This window comes from Parasteatoda tepidariorum, chromosome 3 (genome assembly GCF_982258835.1).
Source record: "Parasteatoda tepidariorum strain Cologne lab strain chromosome 3, Ptep-v5.0, whole genome shotgun sequence".
In the NCBI taxonomy this organism is placed as follows: domain Eukaryota; kingdom Metazoa; phylum Arthropoda; class Arachnida; order Araneae; family Theridiidae; genus Parasteatoda; species Parasteatoda tepidariorum.
Window position 1 is genome coordinate 17,774,788 of NC_141757.1, and position 20,563 is coordinate 17,795,350.

The 20,563-nt window shown below is 30.9% G+C and overlaps 2 protein-coding genes across 3 annotated transcripts; one reads left to right on the forward strand and one right to left on the reverse strand.

Annotated features, from left to right (window-relative positions):
• Window positions 1-482: 482 nt before the first annotated feature.
• LOC147813206 (zinc finger MYM-type protein 1-like) lies at window positions 483-9,935 on the reverse strand. The gene has a single exon (XM_087158891.1). The coding sequence runs from the start codon at window positions 1,771-1,773 to the stop codon at window positions 835-837; it is 939 nt and encodes a 312-aa protein (XP_087015017.1). The 5' UTR covers window positions 1,774-9,935; the 3' UTR covers window positions 483-834.
• A 77-nt stretch (window positions 9,936-10,012) lies between these two features.
• On the forward strand, window positions 10,013-17,659 carry LOC147813207 (uncharacterized). Of its 2 annotated transcripts, none has more exons than XM_087158892.1 (3): window positions 10,013-10,523; window positions 11,799-11,928; window positions 16,474-17,659. In XM_087158892.1, the coding sequence occupies exons 1-3, from the start codon at window positions 10,405-10,407 to the stop codon at window positions 16,615-16,617; spliced, it is 393 nt and encodes a 130-aa protein (XP_087015018.1). In that variant the 5' UTR covers window positions 10,013-10,404; the 3' UTR covers window positions 16,618-17,659. The 2 variants fall into 2 exon arrangements, with proteins under 2 accessions (XP_087015018.1, XP_087015020.1); XM_087158894.1 differs by lacking the exon at window positions 10,013-10,523 and adding an exon at window positions 12,792-12,901 and having other exon boundaries at window positions 11,827-11,928.
• Window positions 17,660-20,563: the final 2,904 nt, after the last annotated feature.

The window sequence follows — 20,563 nt, forward strand, 5'->3', positions numbered from 1 at the left end:
AGATAAATGTCTTTCTTATCTTTCCATAAAATATTAGATATCTAATAAATAAATTTATAATTTTAAAAGTTTTATCGCTAAGACCAAAAAACCTCTAGAAGTTATTTTTGCAGGAAGAACTATAACCTGTAATTTTAATAAAAATAATTGACTGTGTATAGTTAAGATTCATAATATAATATTTATGGCTTCCTAATGTAATTTAATTCGACTTTTAAGATATCTTTGGTCAAATATATCGACTACTTTATCTAAATTAATTTTCTTACTTCGAATGTATTTCTAACAACATGAGATTTTGGAATCTTTTTTCGATCATACTAGTCCTCATGCAATTTTTAATGCTTCTCATTGTGCTAAAACTCCGTTCACAGAAACAAGCATACTATCTTGGTAATTCTGCTGAGCTTAAAAAAGGCGAGGGTTACAGATGAAACGTAGCTCGTGTATTCCAGTAAGGTCTTTGGTTTTTCTGACTCATTCTTTCGTTTCATGATTCTGTGCATATTGCGTAGCTCTAAACGCAAATCTTCTTTATTGCATTCATAAATCTCTCCCAAAGATAAAATATGATCTTCTTGCAAAAACGTTGCAGTCCCAGGCACAAGAGCTTTTATTCCTAGCATCAATGCTGTTTTCTTTAAAGAAACGCCTCTCAATTTCGGCAAGAGTATTGTCAATGACTGAATAAATAATTCTGAAAAACAGAAGGAAAAGATAAACATATTATTAATCCAAGAAAATCGAAAAACTATTTTAATCATTTTTAACTGAAACAAAACTTACCTACTGTAGTTTTCAAACGTGCCTACTTCATTTTTTTCTACGGGTGACTCAACTAAATATATGAGCAAGTTCTTTGGCATTTGCCGAATTCTTTGCTTCTCCAATTCCCACTTCCTGACAAATCGAATGAGCCTCATCCCAAAATTCCTGTAATGCAGCTTCATTTCTTAAATCTTGAAGGTTTTCCATTAGCACTTCAAGTAAGTTTAATGCTTCAGAATAAACAAGTTTTGGATTTTGTAAAAGATCAGATAGTATTTTTGAATACTCAAAAATTCTTCGTAAGACCAGTGCCAATTCTGGTGACATGCATTGCAATAAACTCTGAGCTTCTAATTTTCGGTCAGAACCATGTGAGTTGCTATTATTCACATTTATTAATAGCGCATAAATGGCTTGTAGTCTTTTACAAAATATTCGCAGCATAACTACTTGGGAAGCCCATCTCGTGTCAAATATTGGCTTCAGTTCCATTACTTTTAAGCCTGCAGCTTTTTGAGTATTTACCCATAGAGAGTGGATGGTGCTACAGCTTATAAAGTTGTACAATTTTTGAAGAATAGAAAAGCACTCATCGACGCATTCAATTAATTTCACCACTTCAACTATAACAAAATTTAATCTGTGGTTGAAACAGTGGGTATAAAATGCTAGAGGAGCAAAAGTATTTTTTATTATGGCGTTAACGCCAGCGTGTTTTCTGGACACCACCGATGATCCGTCATAGGCTTGTCTTATACAGTTTTCTACAGCTATATTATTTTTTTCAAGTACGTTAATGATTTTCAATGATAATGATTTTGCATCTAACTTTGATAATTCTTCAACAGAGAGGAATTCTTCATGGACATTTCCGTTGTACAAATACCGTATGGCGATTGATAATTGTTCAATTTTAGCTACATCTTTCGACTCATCTGCAAGAATTGAGAAAAACTTAGCCGTTTTCACTTCTTCCGATATTTCTATAGTTATTTGTTCTGCCATAATATCAAGCAGAGCGTTTTGAATGAAATGGTGAGTATACTTAGCATTTGATGAACCGTGTTTAATTTTTTTTATCGATTAGGCTATCATGTTTTCCTACTAATAATAACAATCTTAAAAAATTTCCACAGTGAGGGCCAAAATCTGTACTATTACCATTGCTTGTAACATCAGCAATTCGAAAATTGGATGTTTCTCTTATATTAATCTTTTGTTCTGCAGTATGCAACAAAAGCTCACATACTGTTCGTAAATAGTGTCGATTTTCTTTTACTGACTTTAATTGTTCTTAATTTAATTGAGTGAAAACATCTCATTTTTCTTTTATTTGTTGATACATTTTATACTTATTAACAGCCCCAGAATGGGAAATACTTAACTGATGTTTAAGTAATCTGTTTTCTCTGAGGTCTTTTCCGTAGCATTTCTTCCAATGTCTGAAACCGAGTGATCTAATTCTAAAGGAATCTTTTTGTGAATCATTGCCATCAGACAAATGCCTACAGTAGAAACAATAAACTGCATCTTTCTTTTCAAAATATTCTAACCATGAATATTTATAAAACGATTTTTTAAATCAGTGGTTCCCGAACTTTTTTATCTCGTAGACCCCCGCTTACCCATTATTGATTTTTTGTAAATTCATCAACTTCAAATGTATTTTTGACAGCTGGTATAGTGCTACTCACTATGAAAGATTTAAATTTCCAACTGTAGTGTGAAAAACTTAAGAAAAAAATGCATGTTAATTTTATACATTTCGTAATTAAATTCAAACTAATTTAATTTAATTAATATGTAAATGGAATGAAATAGTGCATCATAAAGCTCGTACTCCGATACTAATATTATAATTGCGGAAATAAGTGTGTATACAAAACCGTAGTAGTGTATTGCCGGTCTGTTTATTACGTTTTTACGTAAAAACTAAGCAACAATCTCCGTGATCTTATGCACAGATAAAGTTGGAGGTCTAGCTGGTTGACACAGGCTAGGCTACACTTTACCACGGAAAAATACTTTTTTGTAACAAAACAAAACCTTACACGCAGAGAAAATAAAAACGCACGCGGGCAGAGCTGCAGGCAACTGCTAGTTTATAATAATTCAGTTTCACATATCAGAAAATAATCCTAATAACTTAAATTTTAATAAAATTTTTACTTCATAGCTACTTTTATAAATTATGTAGAATGTAGATAGGTATATGTCTTTATATTATAAGGTAGTATAATATAAGTAAATAAGTAAACTATCAGTGTATGTTGATTATTTCATTCATGAAAGGCCAAAATTAATGTCACAACCTGCTTATACGAGATCCACTATCGTTGACCCCATTTTCATTTCATGGACCATTTTTTTTTTCACTTGACATGGACCCCTTGCAGGTTGTCGTCTACCCTTTGTGGATCGATATAGACCACTTTGGGAATCACTGTTTTAAATGAGCGAAACTATTTTCTATCCTGATGTTTGGGATAAGAATCCAAAGCCGGCTGTGTTGGAAGGCAATCCCTTGTACGTAATTTCAAGAATTGATCTTTTATCATCGCTCTATTAATTTCACATCTTTCCCTCAGAAAATTTTCGACTTCTTTCATGTTTTCTTTTTCATCTTGATTGCCATCATCGGGTTCTTCAATTACATCTTCTTCAGATAGATTAGCTATTTCTGCTTCTCCGCTATTAACAGTTGAAGAAATTTCATCTCTCTTTTCAGAACCAGCAGATGGAGTATCTGGAAACACAATCAAATAGCTTATTGAAACAAGTTGAACAATTCTGTCGGAACATTAGAAATAAAAATACTTATAAATTCCTTTTCTAGCAAAATTAATATAAATGTATAATTTTGCTTTATAACTAATTTTGCTTTATAAACTGAAACTTCATATTTCAAGAATAGAAAAACGCTTTGAATAGTGCGTTCTCAATTTCAATAGAAAATTCTAAGTTATTTAATTCAAATTTAAATTGCAGCATTGAAATAAAAATAATATAAACAAATTTAGATAACAATTAAATTAGAAACCTGATGAAAATATACTTCAACAACGAAATAACTCAACCAATAATCTTTTTTTTATTTTAAACAGTGAACAAGAAAATGCGAGAAATGGCATGGAACATGGAATGCATAATACATCATCAAGGTGTGCCTTGCCATACTCTCAATGCCAAAGCAGTTTTTGTAGGTTGTTGCAAACAATAAAGCTAATACCAAATTTAGGCCTCTAATTGTCAATCTGGAATTAAGAAAAAATAAAGTAGAAACAACATTATTTTCGAAAGTCAATTAATACAGGCCAGAATGTAATTTTTTTCTTGTCACAGAAAAAAAGGTTAATAAACCAAAATGAAAAGTATACAGCTAATAGATTCGTTATGAGCTCTCAGGGAGGTTGTGACTTCCATAAAAGTATAATATTTAATGATTTTTCAACAAGAGACAGTTTAAAAATAATATTAAAATATGGATACTTTTAAATATAATTTTTTCAATCGAAGAAATAGAATCTCAATTATATTAACAGTTTTTAAAAATCCTTTAAATTAAGTATTTTGTAGAAGTTCAAAAATTTAAAAAATATCTTCTTTTTTTTTCAAAAGTGAAATTTGAGCATATTTAAATGCTCAAAAACAAATATGGGTAAAAATATTTAAAACTGCTTGTAACAGCAAAACAAATGTATACTCTTGTAATCAAAATCAAATCAGAAATATATCAAAGAAATAAATATCTTTTTTTATTCTTTAAATTCTAAAATTTAACTTTTTTAAGAACTATAGTAGGGGGGAAATGGGGGTTCTGCCGCAGCAGGAGGGGTACAACTCAACAATCCATGACGACAGGGGTTTTTCTAAGATTGCAAGATCTCTACTATAGATAAGGTTTTATCAGATGGGGATTTTTTATCTCTTCTTTAGAAAGTAAAAGAATTGTTTTTATTTTCGAGACTTAGAAATTTTTCGTGAAGAAGTATATTTTATTATGTTTTCAATATTTAAATTAGTATTTTAAATAAATGATTTTCCTTGTTAATAACTGATATTTACTTCGATTTCTGAAATGAAACCTTTTATTAGAGATACCATTTTTAATAATTATAAATGGTGCGGTTAATCTGATTTTCTAATTTAATTATCTTATTTTAAGCTAATTTTTCTTCATATGCATTTTGGTTCTTGTTCAATAATCGTGGATCCATCTAGTGAGTAAAATAAATACTAATTTTATAAAACACATCAGAAAGAAAAAAATTTTGTAACAGGAATACTCATGCTGCCATCTATTAGAGGAGGTTCCAACGCTATTTTTGTGTAATTTAAACAGAATGTCTGCTGAAGTAATATATAAATGTAATATTTAAACACAAGATTCGAACCAGCAATCTCATATTAACAAAATGTTTTCATGGTACAACGGTTTATAACCGACGTGCTAACCGTTGTGATATGAACACATACCCCGTACAACGAGAATATAAGATTTTATAAAAGTGTGAAGGAAATCTTTTTATCCACCCTTCGTAATAGAATATTATTATTATTATTTTAAAATTCGATTTTTATTTTATTTTAAAATTCGGAATGAAAAGGAAGTTGAATTAGGAGTTTAACAAAACCAAATTAACTCTGTAAAACGTACACTATTTATTATTTGTTGTTGTTGTTGTTGTTGCTAATTCCCATCTGGTCTGACGGGGTCAGACCAGATCAATGAATCCGTTAACATTGAGAAAATCCGAAACCAGAATGGGAGAGGAATGAATATCGTTCCAGTCCAGCCCTAAACAGATCAAGATGTGCTCAGGTGATGCCTGGTTTTGTTGGCATTTAGGGCAAAGAGGAAAGATCTTTTGATTTGCAGAAAATGTGAGACTTTTCAGGTGTCCACTGGCCAGTCGGGATAGGCAGGTGTTGTATTTTGTAAATATTTACGCTTGGAGTACAGGTGAAAATTTTGAACAACTCTCTTTCAATGTAACTTAATCAGAATATATGTTAAACTAATATAAAGAAGAAAAAAAGAGTTTTCAAAAATATGATTCAAACCAACAATCTCTCAACTGTAATTTTTTTTTTTTTTTTTAATGACATAACGGTTTTTGATAAGACGCTAACTGTTGTACCAAGAAAAAATATCCATTTTACACAAATGTAAGGTTTTGTATATCAGTGGAGCAAGAATCCCTTTTACACTCTGTGAAAAAAATAAGTCTGATACATTCTCAAATTTAGTTTTTAAATATGGTTTTAAAATAGATATGTAAGCAGTGTAAAATTATGATTATGATGAAAGATATAAAATAATATGGACAAAAGACAAAATAAAATAAAAACTATCTTTATTCAATAAATTATTAAGAAGATAAACAAACCGTAACAGAAAATTTCGCTTTATACAATAATGTTCCACTACATCAGGAATTTAAATGGGAACACATAGAATAATTAGCATTCGATTATTGTGAATGTAAACAAATTGTTTCACAAACAGGAAAAAAAAAAACTCTCCTTAACATTAATGATGAGAGTGAAAAATTGGAGCACATTGAAATACAGGTAATAACATAAAAGTTAATCGTGCCTTTGGGATTTTTTTCTTTCATTATTGAATGAGATAAAATACACAGTTTTTATGTGAGCAAATGAATAAAATTAAATCAATAAATATGTAAATAAAATTAATAGAGGTAATGCGAATTAGATGTGAGAATAATTTAAATGTTGTTAATTCTAAAATGACCGTGTGCGAACGTATCGCAGCCATTTTCTAAGATGTATCGTTTGTCGTCAAGAGGGCCAATTTATTTGTCGTAACTGAATAAAGTTGATGATTTTTCGAGATGATGGTTTTCATTTCTCTAGAATTTTCAAAAAGACATTTAATATAGCTACTATGTTTTAGTTTTTTGTTTCTAACACTCTTCACTACTCCCTTTGCTGTCTCTTTTTCCCCATCTTCGCTCAATATAGAGTATAATTTGGAAAGCAGCCCCACAAATTCAACCACTACTACTCCATTCAACTCATCTTTCATTTTACCAAGAACTTTTTTGTTTACCTGGCTCTGTAAAAAATGGTGTTTTGGATAATCAGATGTATCGTATAAATCGATATTTTTCTTCATGTCGTGGTAAACATCTTCTGTTTCGATGTGATAGCATAACGAATCGGTGTCCGTAAATAATAATTTTGCTTGCTCACCATATTTATTTTTAATATGTTCATAATGAAATTCGTACATGAATATCTTACTGTTATCTAAGACGGCAAATCCTATTCACATATAGGATTTCACATATGGGACGATTTAAAATTAAGGATGTAACATGACGGGATGTAATGACTAGGTTATCATCTATGATATTAAAACTGTTGAAGGAAGAGGAGGCTAAAGCTTTTTTCTTATCTACAACGATATCAATATTTTCTGAAGTCTTCCCGAACATGCTATTGTTCATAAGCTTATAGAAATCTATATCGAAAGAATTAGTTGCCTTTTTTCTCATCTCTGTGTTAAAATTTATGAATGCTTGTAACCAAGCTTCTTGTTTTAAACGCAAAAATTTTGTGTATTTTTTTCAACTTTAATCCTAATTTTAAATATAACTTTAAGTTTCTATAATGAAATACATATCTATTCTTATCACATAAATTAGGTATTAGTTTTGAAACGTTTGAGGGATTATTCACATTTAATTCTGACGCTACTCTTTGAGAATAGGGTGAAAGTATATCTGCTGTAACTTTTAATTGTTCGGGAGAGACAGGTAAATCACTATGTAAATCATGAATTTCCGTAGGATATTCCAAGTCTACTTCGAGAATCATTCCCTCTTCCTGATCATCTGACATATTTAATATGTCACTGACACTTAAATCTAAATTTTGACACCACCGAAGATTTTTCGTTGGTAGATGACTCATCATCGCTGTGCCATAGAGGTTATTTTTATCCAGATAAATTATGTAGGAAAAGAGAATGCTAGTCGTAACCACCAGTCATGTATTTGTTCTTTGCGCTGGCATACCTATTGGATATTATCGACACGCCACCGCGTACCCCTTTCTCAATAAACAGATGCATTGTAGGGTCAGTTACTGTTTGTCTAAGATAGATACTCTGCCAGACATTCGTCTGGAGCTGTGGCGGTGACTATGGTAACGAGGTATGATTATTTTAAGTAGGGGTGCGTGGTCCCTCTTTGGGACTGGTTTCGGCGAGAGAAAAGGAGACCTCTTCATCGAAGCTACCCTCCCTAAAATGCCCTCTTCTTGTTTCCATAACACCAAACTGCCGCAGACTTAGTGGCGGTCAGAGTATCTATCTTAGACAAACAGTAAAAGATGTAATTTCACCTTCGTCATTTTTAAACACGCATTCCAAGCTAAACAGGGGGCGGTGAACACATGCGCCGGATCAATTTCGTAATGCGATAAGCATAAAGTTCTAAATTTTTCGAAGACATCGGCGAGAAGGAGCGTGTCGGTCTTTACATATAGTTTGTGATAATCTTTTAAGGTTCGCATGTTAAAATTTTGAAAAACAGAGCGCGCGTGATTGTAATCTGATTCGCTCACCTCTTCTTCATTTAAACTACAGTAAAGAACCCGTTATCCGGAAATCAGAAAACCGGAACGAAATTCGATACATTTTCCCTCCATTTTTTTAAAAAAAAAATTTTTTTCCTCATAAGATTTTAGGATTTTTCTTTCTTTTTTGAGAGATGATTACCTTACCATCATTTTTGGAAATAATCATTAGTGTATTACTTCATCGTTTTTTCTTCTTTTTAAGAATATTTCCAAATATTTTTTTTCCTCTTTAGTTGGGTTAACAATAAAAAAACGGTTTTTTGTAGCGATTCTGAAAACCGGAAAAATCAGTTATCCGGAATAGCGATGGTCCCGATCGTTCCGTATAATCGGTTCCCTGAGTATTATAAAAACATTCTCGTGGGGGTAGTTCAGTTTCATTAAATTTAGTCATTGAATCAAAATATTCGTAAGGGTAAACACCCTTGCGTTTTAAAAGAGGGAGACGATCGAGAGGGAATTGAGAAGATAGTACATGGAATTCAGACAAGCTTATCAAGGGAGGCGGGTATGAATTGAAAGGAGTCTAAAAATTGTAAGTGACCGATGGAGAAAGTAATAAACTGTTCTGCATTAGTTCCAATACATGATTATATTCTTTTAGGATATTCTTTTATTACCAATTTTGCTCACAGTTTTTTTTTAAGTGGTGACTATCATACCCTTTCAAATTGTGAAACACTACAGGCATTTTTTTTAGTTAACTTATAGTTTAAATTGCAACTGGAATGTAAAGCGCCGCGATATTTAGATGTGAGATGGCAATGATCTCGTACTCTATCATTTTCTAAAGGCTCTTTACAAATATAACAATGCGTTGCATTTAAAAAAGATTCTTCTTCCTCTGCGGTCAGTCAAATTGGTTTTTTAACGGAAAGTAAATCTAAGATTAGTTTTTTTTCCCCCAATAAGCTGTTTATGAAATATTCCGCTGCGTTTTCTCCATGAAATGCAACTGGTGGTTTCAAGCACTTCCCTTCGTAGTCAATGATGACATAAGAATATCCGCACGAAATGTGTTGGGCATCAATTTGAGTATGGGACCCTAAATTTGACGATTTTCTTTCTAAAATGCACTCAAAATCAGCGTAAATAATATAAGGAATTTTATGCTGCATATGAAAAGCACTAAATTTTAAAATGCGATCATTCTCGCTCAGCATCGTTATTTTTTTGTATCTTATGTTCCCTACGGTAAATTATTGAGTGCATTTCTAGTGTAAAAACGATGGAGGCAAAAATTGCAATAAAATGCTGCTGCTCTATGTGCAGTTAGATGCGATAACAATCTACTCATATCATGAATGAGGCAAAAATGTTATGTTTCACCTTTAGATATCTGTAAGAGATCAGCGATGCCAACTTGCTCCGGACGGCAAATATATATTTTGAAGTGGTAGTTTATTAATTGTGATTCTTGGCTTAATAAATTCAATTTAGTAGATTTTTATCCACCACTATTTCTAAATAATTCGTAGGCTTATATAATTCATCACTTTGTACTAGTTATGTCATGCTATACCTTTTAAAAAGCAAGCAAAAATAGTCAAATATTTGCAAAATTTACATTGTAGTAATTTACCGTTTTTTTAATTTATTTTGGCATGTCCGGAGCAGTTGGCATCTCTGAGAGATTGCGGCGGCACCGCCAAATGGGCAGTAACGCTTAAGATAAGACCGTCGTTTGGCGGAGGACTTGACTGTGGCAACCCTGGGATGCAGGGAGAAAAACATTTCTTTCCTCGCAGTCTGCATTACATATGGCTTAGTGAATGTCGCTGGGGATGTGCCATTTTGATGTTTATTACTAATTAAGCAATTATTATGTAACCTTCTTTAAATATTAAATTAAACTTAAATATTATGGCTAGCTGGTGATTTCACATTATTTTATTTAAAAACTTATTTTCTTCTTTTTGGGCACGTGCCTCATTGGTGACCCTTAATTCTGTTCTCGCTTCTTCTGATTTTTTTATTCGATCTGTTATAATCTTTCTTTAAACGCAACACCTATGCCTAATTTTTATGAAAATACATTATATAATGAAATTTAATCGCTATCCTCTGTTTATTTTCTTTCTATTTACTAATTATGTGCACATGGATACACACGAGGATTATCGTTTCATAGCGGGAATTTACAGGTATGTGATTGATTATTTTTCCCTATCTGCGATTGGTCTGTAATTGCGTTATGCTATTTCTATTTTATTATTAATATTTATTGCTCTAATTTTTGGTTATTTGTGCATTATTAAAATTTCGCCTAACCTGTTCGGTTTCAATCCGACAACGGATTATTAAGCTACTTTTAAATTTCTATTATGATTCAATAATATTATTTAAGGCATTATAAATTTCACTCGACAGTAAGGCATAATTTAAGTGTTTTCGGTTATCAATTTATGTTTATATTTCTTAAAAAATGCCCGGATCGGAAGACCAGACAAATACCGACTACAGAGTCTCAAGTGTCGCATGTTGCGGTTAAAATTCCGCCGTTGTGGAAAAATAACGTTAAACTTTGGTTTATTCAAGTAGAAAGTAATTTCGCCCTCGCTAAAATTATCAGTGATATCACTAACAAGGGAAGTGTGACTCACCAATTTTGAAATAAACTAGTGAAATGTTTGCGTTATGGGGAATAATTTTAGGGGGCAACATTCGTTTCGGAACATAGAAGATCCTATGAGAGATAAAAAATAATTCAATATATAGAAAAATCAGTATTTTATTACTTCAATGCAGACCATTGGTTATTGTAATTATCTCAATCCTCCAATTAATTTTGTGGTACTTTCACGTACTATATAATGCATATTTATTGTCAGAATTGATTTCGAAAATTTTATATATCTGTGGTTTTTCAAAAAAACCTGTTAGGTTTATTAAAAAAAAAAAAAAAAGGCGTCAAATTTTTTTTTTCAAAAAATTTTCCAATATAAAAACAAGTGAACAGTAATAAATTTAATTTATATCAGAGTCGAAATAAGATACGCATTTTCCCAAACTAATGGAATTTTTTGTGAGTACAGCTTATGTAGCATCCAAAAATGTGATTTATAAAAAATTAATTTTTTTCATATTGTTAGATCTTGTAAAAAAAAGTCTGAAATAATTTATGTGATTGCATAAAATTAAATTGCTTTTTTAAAAAATTTTTCAAATTTTTTCCGAGGGAAATTTGAACTCAAAAAATGTTTAATATTTCAATTCGATTTTTTTCATAAAAGATCAACTGTACTGTATACACAAAATTTGAGGTGATTTGTTACTTTAAGGTGGAAAATCCGTTGAAACCTATGTCCTGTGAATTGTTCAATATTTTGTTAAAACATTGCTATTTGTATAATATTATTCATACAATTGTTTTTATATCTGATATCCTAGCTAATTTTTGAAATATTTAACTTTAAAAGTTTGCATCCTCCTATCTTGAAACATAGTCTTGAAACTATCTTGAAAAGAGACTACACGTTTTTGGTCCGTGCTATTCTATATGGCGGTGCTACTCTTACCAATGCGTCAAGATTGGAGAATGGATTGGAAGTACGTTATCTATTATAAATTATATAATGTGTTTTTTTGTTATTTTAGAGATTTACGTTACTATTTATCTTTAATCAGATGGAAAATGGATTAGTTGCAAAATAATTAAATATCTTTGATACCTCATTAATAATGCACTTATAGTTGCAATTTAAATATTCTTTGAATATCAGAAATTTTGATTTATTTATAATATGTTTAGAGTCACGTTATTTAAATTAATTTATTATTATATAGCAAAAATTGTTAATTTTTTTTTATTGAAACTCTGATGTATATTTATTCATTCCAAGAAAAATTTTGTCTTGAATACACTTATTTTATAAACGAAGATCTATCTTAGAAAATAATTATATAATAACTTCTGTCTCATTATAATCTAGGGAACAAAACGTATTTTTCAAGTATTGCCAAAATACTGTTTAAAAAGGTACATCTTGTATATATATTAAACATTGATTTCTGGAAAATACGCTTTTTTTAAGACTTTGATTTTTTCGAAACTGTTTTCTTATATTTCGACTGTGATATAAATGAAATTTATATGAGTACTGTTCACCTGTTTTTATATTGGAAAATTTTTTTAAAAAAATTTGATGCCAATTTTTTTTTTTTTTTAATTAACCTAACAGATTTTTCTGAAAAACTGTTAGGTTAATTAAAAAAAAAATTAATTGGCGATATATAATATTTTCGAAATCAATTTTGACAATAATTGTATGCATTATACGTGACAGCAATTGTAACGTGAAAGTACCACAAAATTAATTGGAGTATGAGATAATTACAATAACTAATAGTCTGCATCGAAGTAATAAAATACCGATTTTTCCATATATAGAATTATTTTTTATCTCTCATAGGACCTTTTATGGGCCGAAACCAATGCTGCCCCCTAAAATTATTTGTCATAAGGCATACATTCCACTAGTTTATTTCAAAATTGGCGAGTCACACTTCCCTAGTCTCCCTTGTAAGTACAATCATCTCATTTCTTCCATTGTATCTCATTGCAATTTATTCTACCTACATTTGATGTCGCTAATAAAACTCTGCAGTGTAGAATTCCAAAAATTCATATTTTTAATTCTATGCTCAGAAAATTATTCAGAAATATCCTCTCGAAATTTGTAATCGCCTGTGGAATATTGCATGTCAATACGATCTATGATGTTGATTACCACAAGAGAGAGAACCAAAAAGAGGATGAAGATCTGGTTATTGGAACTGCTACTGGAAAGATTGTGTCTGAATTATCGAAAGAAGAACATAAGCAGTTTTACATTAATATCAGAAAATACTTATGCAGGGCATGTGACTATATTTTGCATAAATTTCCTATAAAAGATGAAGTTGTGCTGCATGCTCAAGTAGCTGATGTTTCAAGACTTCAGCAAGCTCCTTTTTCGGATCTTAAGTACTTTATTAACAGATTTCCCATTTTAGTTAAATTGATTTTACCAGATAAAGAAATTAATACCGCAGTAGATATCCTACAGGCACAGTTTTGCTCTCTCCAGTTAGAAGACTTAACTGAAATAGACACTCAGTGGGGTTCCATAGGAAAAATTAAAAGTGCTGATGGAAACTTGAAATATAGTGACATTTCAAAAGTAATGTTATCGATTTAAACTATTCCGCATAGCAATGCGGAATGTGAAAGGATTTTCCGTATTGTGACAAAAACAAGAACCAAATTTCGACCTAACTTAACTAATGACACACTAGAAAAAGTGTTGTTAGCTAAATCTGGCCTACATGGAAATTGTTATGACCAAGCATTTGACTCAGCTTTCCTACAAAAAGCAAAATCTGCTGTTAATGTTTACAATACAAAAATGATCTGATAATCTTTTATATGTGTAATTTTTTGCCCAGTGGAAACTACTTTATCCTTTCTTTTAAAATGGTTCCCCCCCCCTTAAGGTCCTAATTATATTTTTTATGTGTTAGCATTGATGTACTGTTATATATTAACAAATAAAATGTTAATTTTTAAATTTTAATACATATAAGTATTGGTTAAGATTGATTTCCTATGTCGTGAAAAATCTCCTGATTTTTGACTTTCATAACTTGGCATCTCTGCAATAGCGACTGTCGATCAAGACTTGTCGACAGTCGCTCGCTCATGCCGTTTATATATGTTTTCGATAATAAATCAAATTTAAAATTTTTAATACCACCGACGTCTAAAGCTAAAAATATGAAACCTGACTCCTTACAATTATTTGCAGCGAATAACTCTAAAATTTTTACTTATGGCACAAAATTATTGTATGTAAATTTAGGACTTAGGCGACATTTTTCTTGGAAATTTCTAATCGCTGATGTGCCGGTGCCCGTTATAGGAGCAGATTTTTTAAGGAATTTCGATCTTTTAATTGATTTAAAACGCAGTAGGCTTATTGATAATATTACAAAACTATCCAGCACTGGTTCAATTTCTAATCGTGTCAATTACTATTCGGTAAAGCTTATCGCTGAGGATACACCATATCTCAATATCCTTAAAGAATTCCCGGACCTATTAAAAGTGAAAGCTAATTTAAGTAATGTTAAGCATAGCACGGTCCACTATATTGAGACGAATGGACCTCCCGTACACAGCAAACCATGACGATTAGGCCTCAATTATACGAAGAGGTAAAAAAAGGAATTTCAATTCATGATTGAGCAGGGTATTTGCCGACCATCAAAATCGGCGTGGTCATCACCTCTTCATGTCGTTTCAAAAAGCTCTGGTGACATACGCCCAGTAGGTGATTATCGCCAATAAATGCTCGTACAGAGCAGGATCGTTATCCTATCCCTCATTTGCAAGATTTACATAATAAGCTGAGCGGAAGGAAAATTTATTCAAAAATCGATATCGTTCGTGCTTATCATCACATTCCGGTACACCCAGACCATATTCCGAAAACTGCGGTCTGCACACCATTCGGTCTTTTCGAATTTCCGTTTTTAAATTTTGGCCTTTGTGGTGCTGCACAAACCTTACAAAGGTTTATGAATGAAGTTTTAGGCAACTTAAAATTTTGTTACGTGTACCTGGACGATATTTTGATTTTTAGTGTAACAGATGACGAGCATAAAGCTCACTTACGTATTGTTTTTGAAAGGTTAAATTCGTATGATCTTACAGTAAATGTTGCTAAATGTGTTTTTGGCTTACCGAAATTTCTTTTTTAGGACAATTAATGAAAAGGGAACTAAACCCCTACCGAACAAAGTCGAGCCGATCCTTAATTTTCCACTTCCGAAAGCAATTAAAGCTTCAGAGGTTTCTAGGATTTTAAAATTTTTACCGTAGATTTGTACCTAATGTAGCCCAAAATCAGATACATTTAACGTCTTACTTAAAGGGAGCAAAGAAAAACGAAGCTTGTTTTGTCAAAAGCGGCGCAAGACGAATTTAAAAATTGCAAAATATTAGTTGCGAGCGCAGTTCTTTTAGCTCACCCTATGAAAGAAGCGCAATTAATTTTACAAGTTGACGCGCCAGATTTTGCAATCGGCGGGGCGCTGTCACAACTAGTTAACGAAAATTTGCAACCCCTTGCATTCTTTTCTAGGTTTTCAAATGCTAGATATTCGTTTCGTTCATTCTTACAATGTGCCCATTTCATGCGCTGGATCTTATGGTACTTCAGAAAAAAACTATGCCTTCCAAAAGATTAAAAAAAGTGAGAATGCATTGTTAATCGTTACGATAAAGGAAATTATTTTAAATTTAATATAAGAAAACTAATAACTTGAAATTTAATGCATCTAAAAACACATATTTAAATACCATTTTTAATTTCTATAGGATAAAAGTAAATGCATCAATGTTTATTTATCTAAAAAAAAACAGTAGACTAACTTTCCAAAATTTGATCAAAGGCAATGGATACCAAACTAAAGCAATTAATTTATTTGTAAAATCATTTACTTAAATGAATGTTTTATTTTATATTCTTTGTTCTGTATTTTTTACTTGATACGTTTTATTTTCGTTTACATTTTTTTCGGGCTCTCCTGACACTATTATATTGATATTATTTTGTTTCACCTATATTGATAAAATGTTAGAAAGCACTCTTTTTTTTTTCTGTGTGTAATCGTGTGAACTGATAACCAGATTATATTTTTTCATTACTTTCTTTTTCGGTTTTTTGAAAAAATTTTTCTTTCTTTTAAAAAAATAAAAAAATCATATACATATATATATATAATTTTTTTTTTAATTATTATTGAGTGCTCCTCACACCACTGTATTGATATATTTTGCTTTGGCCATAATAATACAATATTAGAAAGTACTCCTTTTTACGGATATAATCGTGTGAGCTGATGAAAAGATTTCTTCTACTTTCCGGAATTTTTTTTTATTCCTTTTTTTCGGATTTTTTCTGGTTTCTTGTTATTTTTTATTATTTTTACCCTTTTCTCATTGTCGTGTAATTTTTTCCATGTTTTCTCTGCATTTTAGAATTTATCTATATATATATATAAATAATACACACATAATGAAGGCACTGAAATTTGGTTACTCTTTTACAGGTACCTAGCCACCGGTGCAAGTTTCGGAGAGTTGTATTTCTGCTGGGCAAAACAACTATGAGAAACATAGTTAGAGAGACATGCAAACATCTGTGGACGGTTTTAGCTCCCATTTTTATGGCACCTAAGACGGAAGAGGATTGAAAAGCAATAGCCGAGTAATTTTTCGAGATTACAAATTTCCCAAATTGTCTAGGTGCCATAGATGGGAAGCACATGCGAATTGAAAAGCCTGAAGGAACAGGATCACAGTTTTTCAATTATAAGGGATATCATTCAATTGTGCTATTGGCCCTAATTTATGTGCATGTGCTGCAAAGTGCTGTTTTACGGCAGTGGATGTTGGAGCCTTTGGTTCCGCAAGTGATTCGGCGGTTTTTTGAGCCTCGAATTTCGGCAAAAAATTGAAAGCCAAAAGTCTCAACATTCCAAGTGTGGAAACTCTGCCATTCGACAGAGACGGTGAAAAAATGCCTTTCGTCATTGTAGGTGACGAGGCTTTCGGTTTGTCACAAGACGTACTACGGCCTTTTTCTCATTTGGTATCTTAGCTAAAAAATTTAAAATTTTTTATCGATGTGGGGATAGAGTTTGCTACAGAAATTGTAATGGCAGTCTGCATAATTTTGTAAGACACTTCGATGTGATCGAGGAAGAAAAAGAATTGTCTCTTTGTTCCATGAACAGTATTAGAATTCAGGGAGCAAATAATACTGCCATTGGGGGCTCTGACAATATAAAAGAATATTTTGCCGAGTACTTTGTATCACCCTCTGGCTCCGTCTCTTGGCAGTATAATAAAATATAATTATATATCAAACAATTATATTTATTATTACTTTTTGCATTACTTACATTAAATTACACTCAACGCAAGCAAATGATTTTCAAACCTTGTATTAATTTAAATGTATATTTAATTGAAATGAAAAATTTTAAAAATATATAAGTAAATTGTTAAAATATTTTCCATTTAAGCTCATTCTTATAAAAATGCGAGTGAGAGAATTTAGCACAGTCAATTTCTTTATAAAAATAAATACCATAGTCATACAACAATATGAAACACTGTTATTGTTAATTCCTACTAATCATGTCTTTATTTTTATTAATTACATATATATTGCAGATTTTTATTTCAAAGCTTTTAAAATTTTGTTTCATTATACTGTAAGCCTCGTCACCTACAATGATGTAATTTTATTCCAGTTTCACTTCCTTCTTTTTATAGGATATGTAGTAAATTATGTAAATATATTATTATTTAAATAGTATATCATTATTATTTTGTTATGTAAATATAAATGCTCATGACTTTTTTTAATGTAACACAATATATTGTAATGAAAAATGCTAGGTAAGACTTTAGTTCATAAGTCTTATGTCTTTAATAAATAAATACTGATTATAAATTAACTCAAATGACATATTTTATTATTAAGATGGCCTTATGAAAGGACTATGAAATGTATATATATATATATATTTTAATGAAATTAATTCAAGTATAATTAAATTAATAAAACAGAAGTAAGAATTTTTTTTTGTTTTGTTATTTCTTGACAAATATTTCTACTATTACTTATCATTCATACTGCTAATGCACACTTTATAATAGCAATAAAATATAATTTGCTTAATCGCAAATTTTTTAAAAAAAATATTAATCTTCACATTTAGTGTGTATATAATTGAATTTTTATTCATATTTATTTCTGTTGCTATACGCAACGGAAAGCTTTTTTATTAAACATATGCTATACTTTGAAAACTTCAACCAGAAAACCTTTGATTTTAACTTTTTAAATAAAAAAAACCCTTTGAAATCAAATTTTTTTAAATTAATTTTTTTGTGTAGCATCCTCTTGAAGAAATAAGCTTTTTCCTTACATATACAGTCGAACTCGTTTATAACGAGCACAAAGGGACCGTAACATGTACTCGTTAAATCCGAGTGCTCGTAATAAACGGGTCCTTAAGACAGGCGTGCAACCAGAAGAGGGGGGGGGCTTGGGAGGTCAAATGATTGAGTTTACTTAAAATTTTATTAATACTTACTTTAATTACATTAATTAATTTAATTAAATACTTTTCTTAATTTAATGACAACTAACCCCCTTCACTCGCATTTCTTTATCATTTTGAAAAAAAGATAAGACTAGAAAGAAGATTGCAAAACAGAAAAATATTGCTCGCTAAAACCGGGTCTTGCTCGTTAAAAGCGACTTCTGTTCCATAGACTTAAACATTGATCCAACCAAAAATTCTCATTTCCCTCGGTAAATCCGAGTTCTCGTTATAAACGAGTTCGACTGTATATATATAATCCAAATAATTAAACTATGTTTTTAAATAGGAGAAAGAAAATTATTCAGTCTGAATAAAACAATTGGTGCAAATTCCGATATTAAATTTACCGCAGTATTGAAATGAAAAAAATTATTTAATTAAAAAATAATAAAATTTACTATACTGTATATAAAATAAACAAACGCACACTCATATAAATATATTTTTAAAAAAATGATCTTATCTGCCTTAACTCTTTCTGTTGTTGATAGTTGATGAAAATCAGGACACAGCTGTTTGTAAACTTCCTCCCATGTATTTTTTTTTCAAATCTCTATTTTTATAGTCTACCCGAGATTTGTCGTATAAATTCGGCCGATCTCTTACCAACTCTTTTAAGTTTTCTGTAAATTCAGAGGAATCGTAATCCATAATGAGGGTCAGAAGAGAGAGAATAAAATATCGCTGAAGCTTAAACAAAGAATATGGAGGTATATTCTTTGGCTTAAACACAAATGGTTAGAAACCTTTCAAACGGTATGGTTTATATAGTTAGTTTCTAGAGTGTGTAGAAAACTTGCCCTGTCTATCAGTGTTATTTTCTACAATGGGAATCGTAAGAAAATAGGGGGGGGGGGGGAAGATGGTCACACCTGAGCACACTTTAACGTTAGCAAATTGTGCCTGAAGAGAAATGCAAACAAGATTACATTGTAGAATTCAAAAATTCTACATGTTTTATTTACATTTAACTTTTTAAATTTCTTTTATTTTTGGTAAACTTTATTATTTTTACTTGTAAGAGTTCAGTTTTTTTAGGTATTTAATTTAATTTAAATTTTAGACTAATAACTTTTTCTTTTTAAAAATTTATTTAACTGTTTCTTTGAATAATAGTGAACAAGTTTGTTTTTTTTTAAAACATTTGTTCAGTTAGTTTCTTTTTGAGCAGACAGGTGGCAGCATCAATAATGACTTACTTTCAGTTTAAATTTTTTTTTTCTGCTGATTTAATTTATTTCTATTAATTTTTTTTTAAGCTTTGTTAAATTAATGAGATTTTTCACCAATATGCAAGCTATTTTTATTTTTTGATTATGGTTAAATCAATGATATTATTTTTCGAAAATTATTTCTCTTTGTGAGTTACGAAGTGTTGGCATTGGTATTTTTGTGGAAATATGTATAAAAAGGAGTGCATGCTGTGGGCTAGAAGATTCCCCTTGCCTGATTGCTAAACAATTGTACGTCGGAGCTCTCTTCGTCGTCGGCGTCTTCACGTGTGGATGGAAAAGCGATGTGGAAGCAGATTGATAGCGTGCCATGTGGGCACAGTATGTGTAATTCGCCATGTGTGGGAATAACGATGCCCAAGACCGTGTAACCAACCTGAAATACCATCCTGTCCGTGCCAGGAGGCACGCGGTATGATTGATTTCGCTTTTAATATTCCATAGAAATTCAGTTAACATGAACTATGAACAATTAATTTCCATCTCATATTTAACTAAATTATAAAGTCACCTTATTGTGTAATTACCAATGGCCAACCATTTGCATTTAATCATCTCAAAAAGAAATTTATACTTATAATATGTCAAGCCTAAATTTTATTTACCATGCAATTTCAATCAACAATAAATGTCTTTATTCTTTCTTAATGCTTTGAGTCACTTTTTGATAAAATATTGGTTTTCCTTTTTCCCATTGTATTTAAACATGTTTTAGGTAATGAAGAGGGGGGGGTAGTATTTTCTTTTCAGCATGTGTATTTTAAAGCTTTAGGTAAGTGATTTTTTTT

Excerpts from the sequence above, each read along its gene's own strand:
- LOC147813207 (XM_087158892.1), top strand. The coding sequence starts at position 10,405 with ATGAAAATACATTATATAATGAAATTTAATCGCTATCCTCTGTTTATT. Across the intron at positions 10,524-11,798 it reads TTCATAGCGGGAATTTACAG|TTTGCATCCTCCTATCTTGA; the intron begins GTATGTGATTGA and ends TAACTTTAAAAG. Across the intron at positions 11,929-16,473 it reads GATTGGAGAATGGATTGGAA|GTACCTAGCCACCGGTGCAA; the intron begins GTACGTTATCTA and ends ACTCTTTTACAG.
- LOC147813206 (XM_087158891.1), bottom strand. The coding sequence starts at position 1,773 with ATGGCAGAACAAATAACTATAGAAATATCGGAAGAAGTGAAAACGGCT.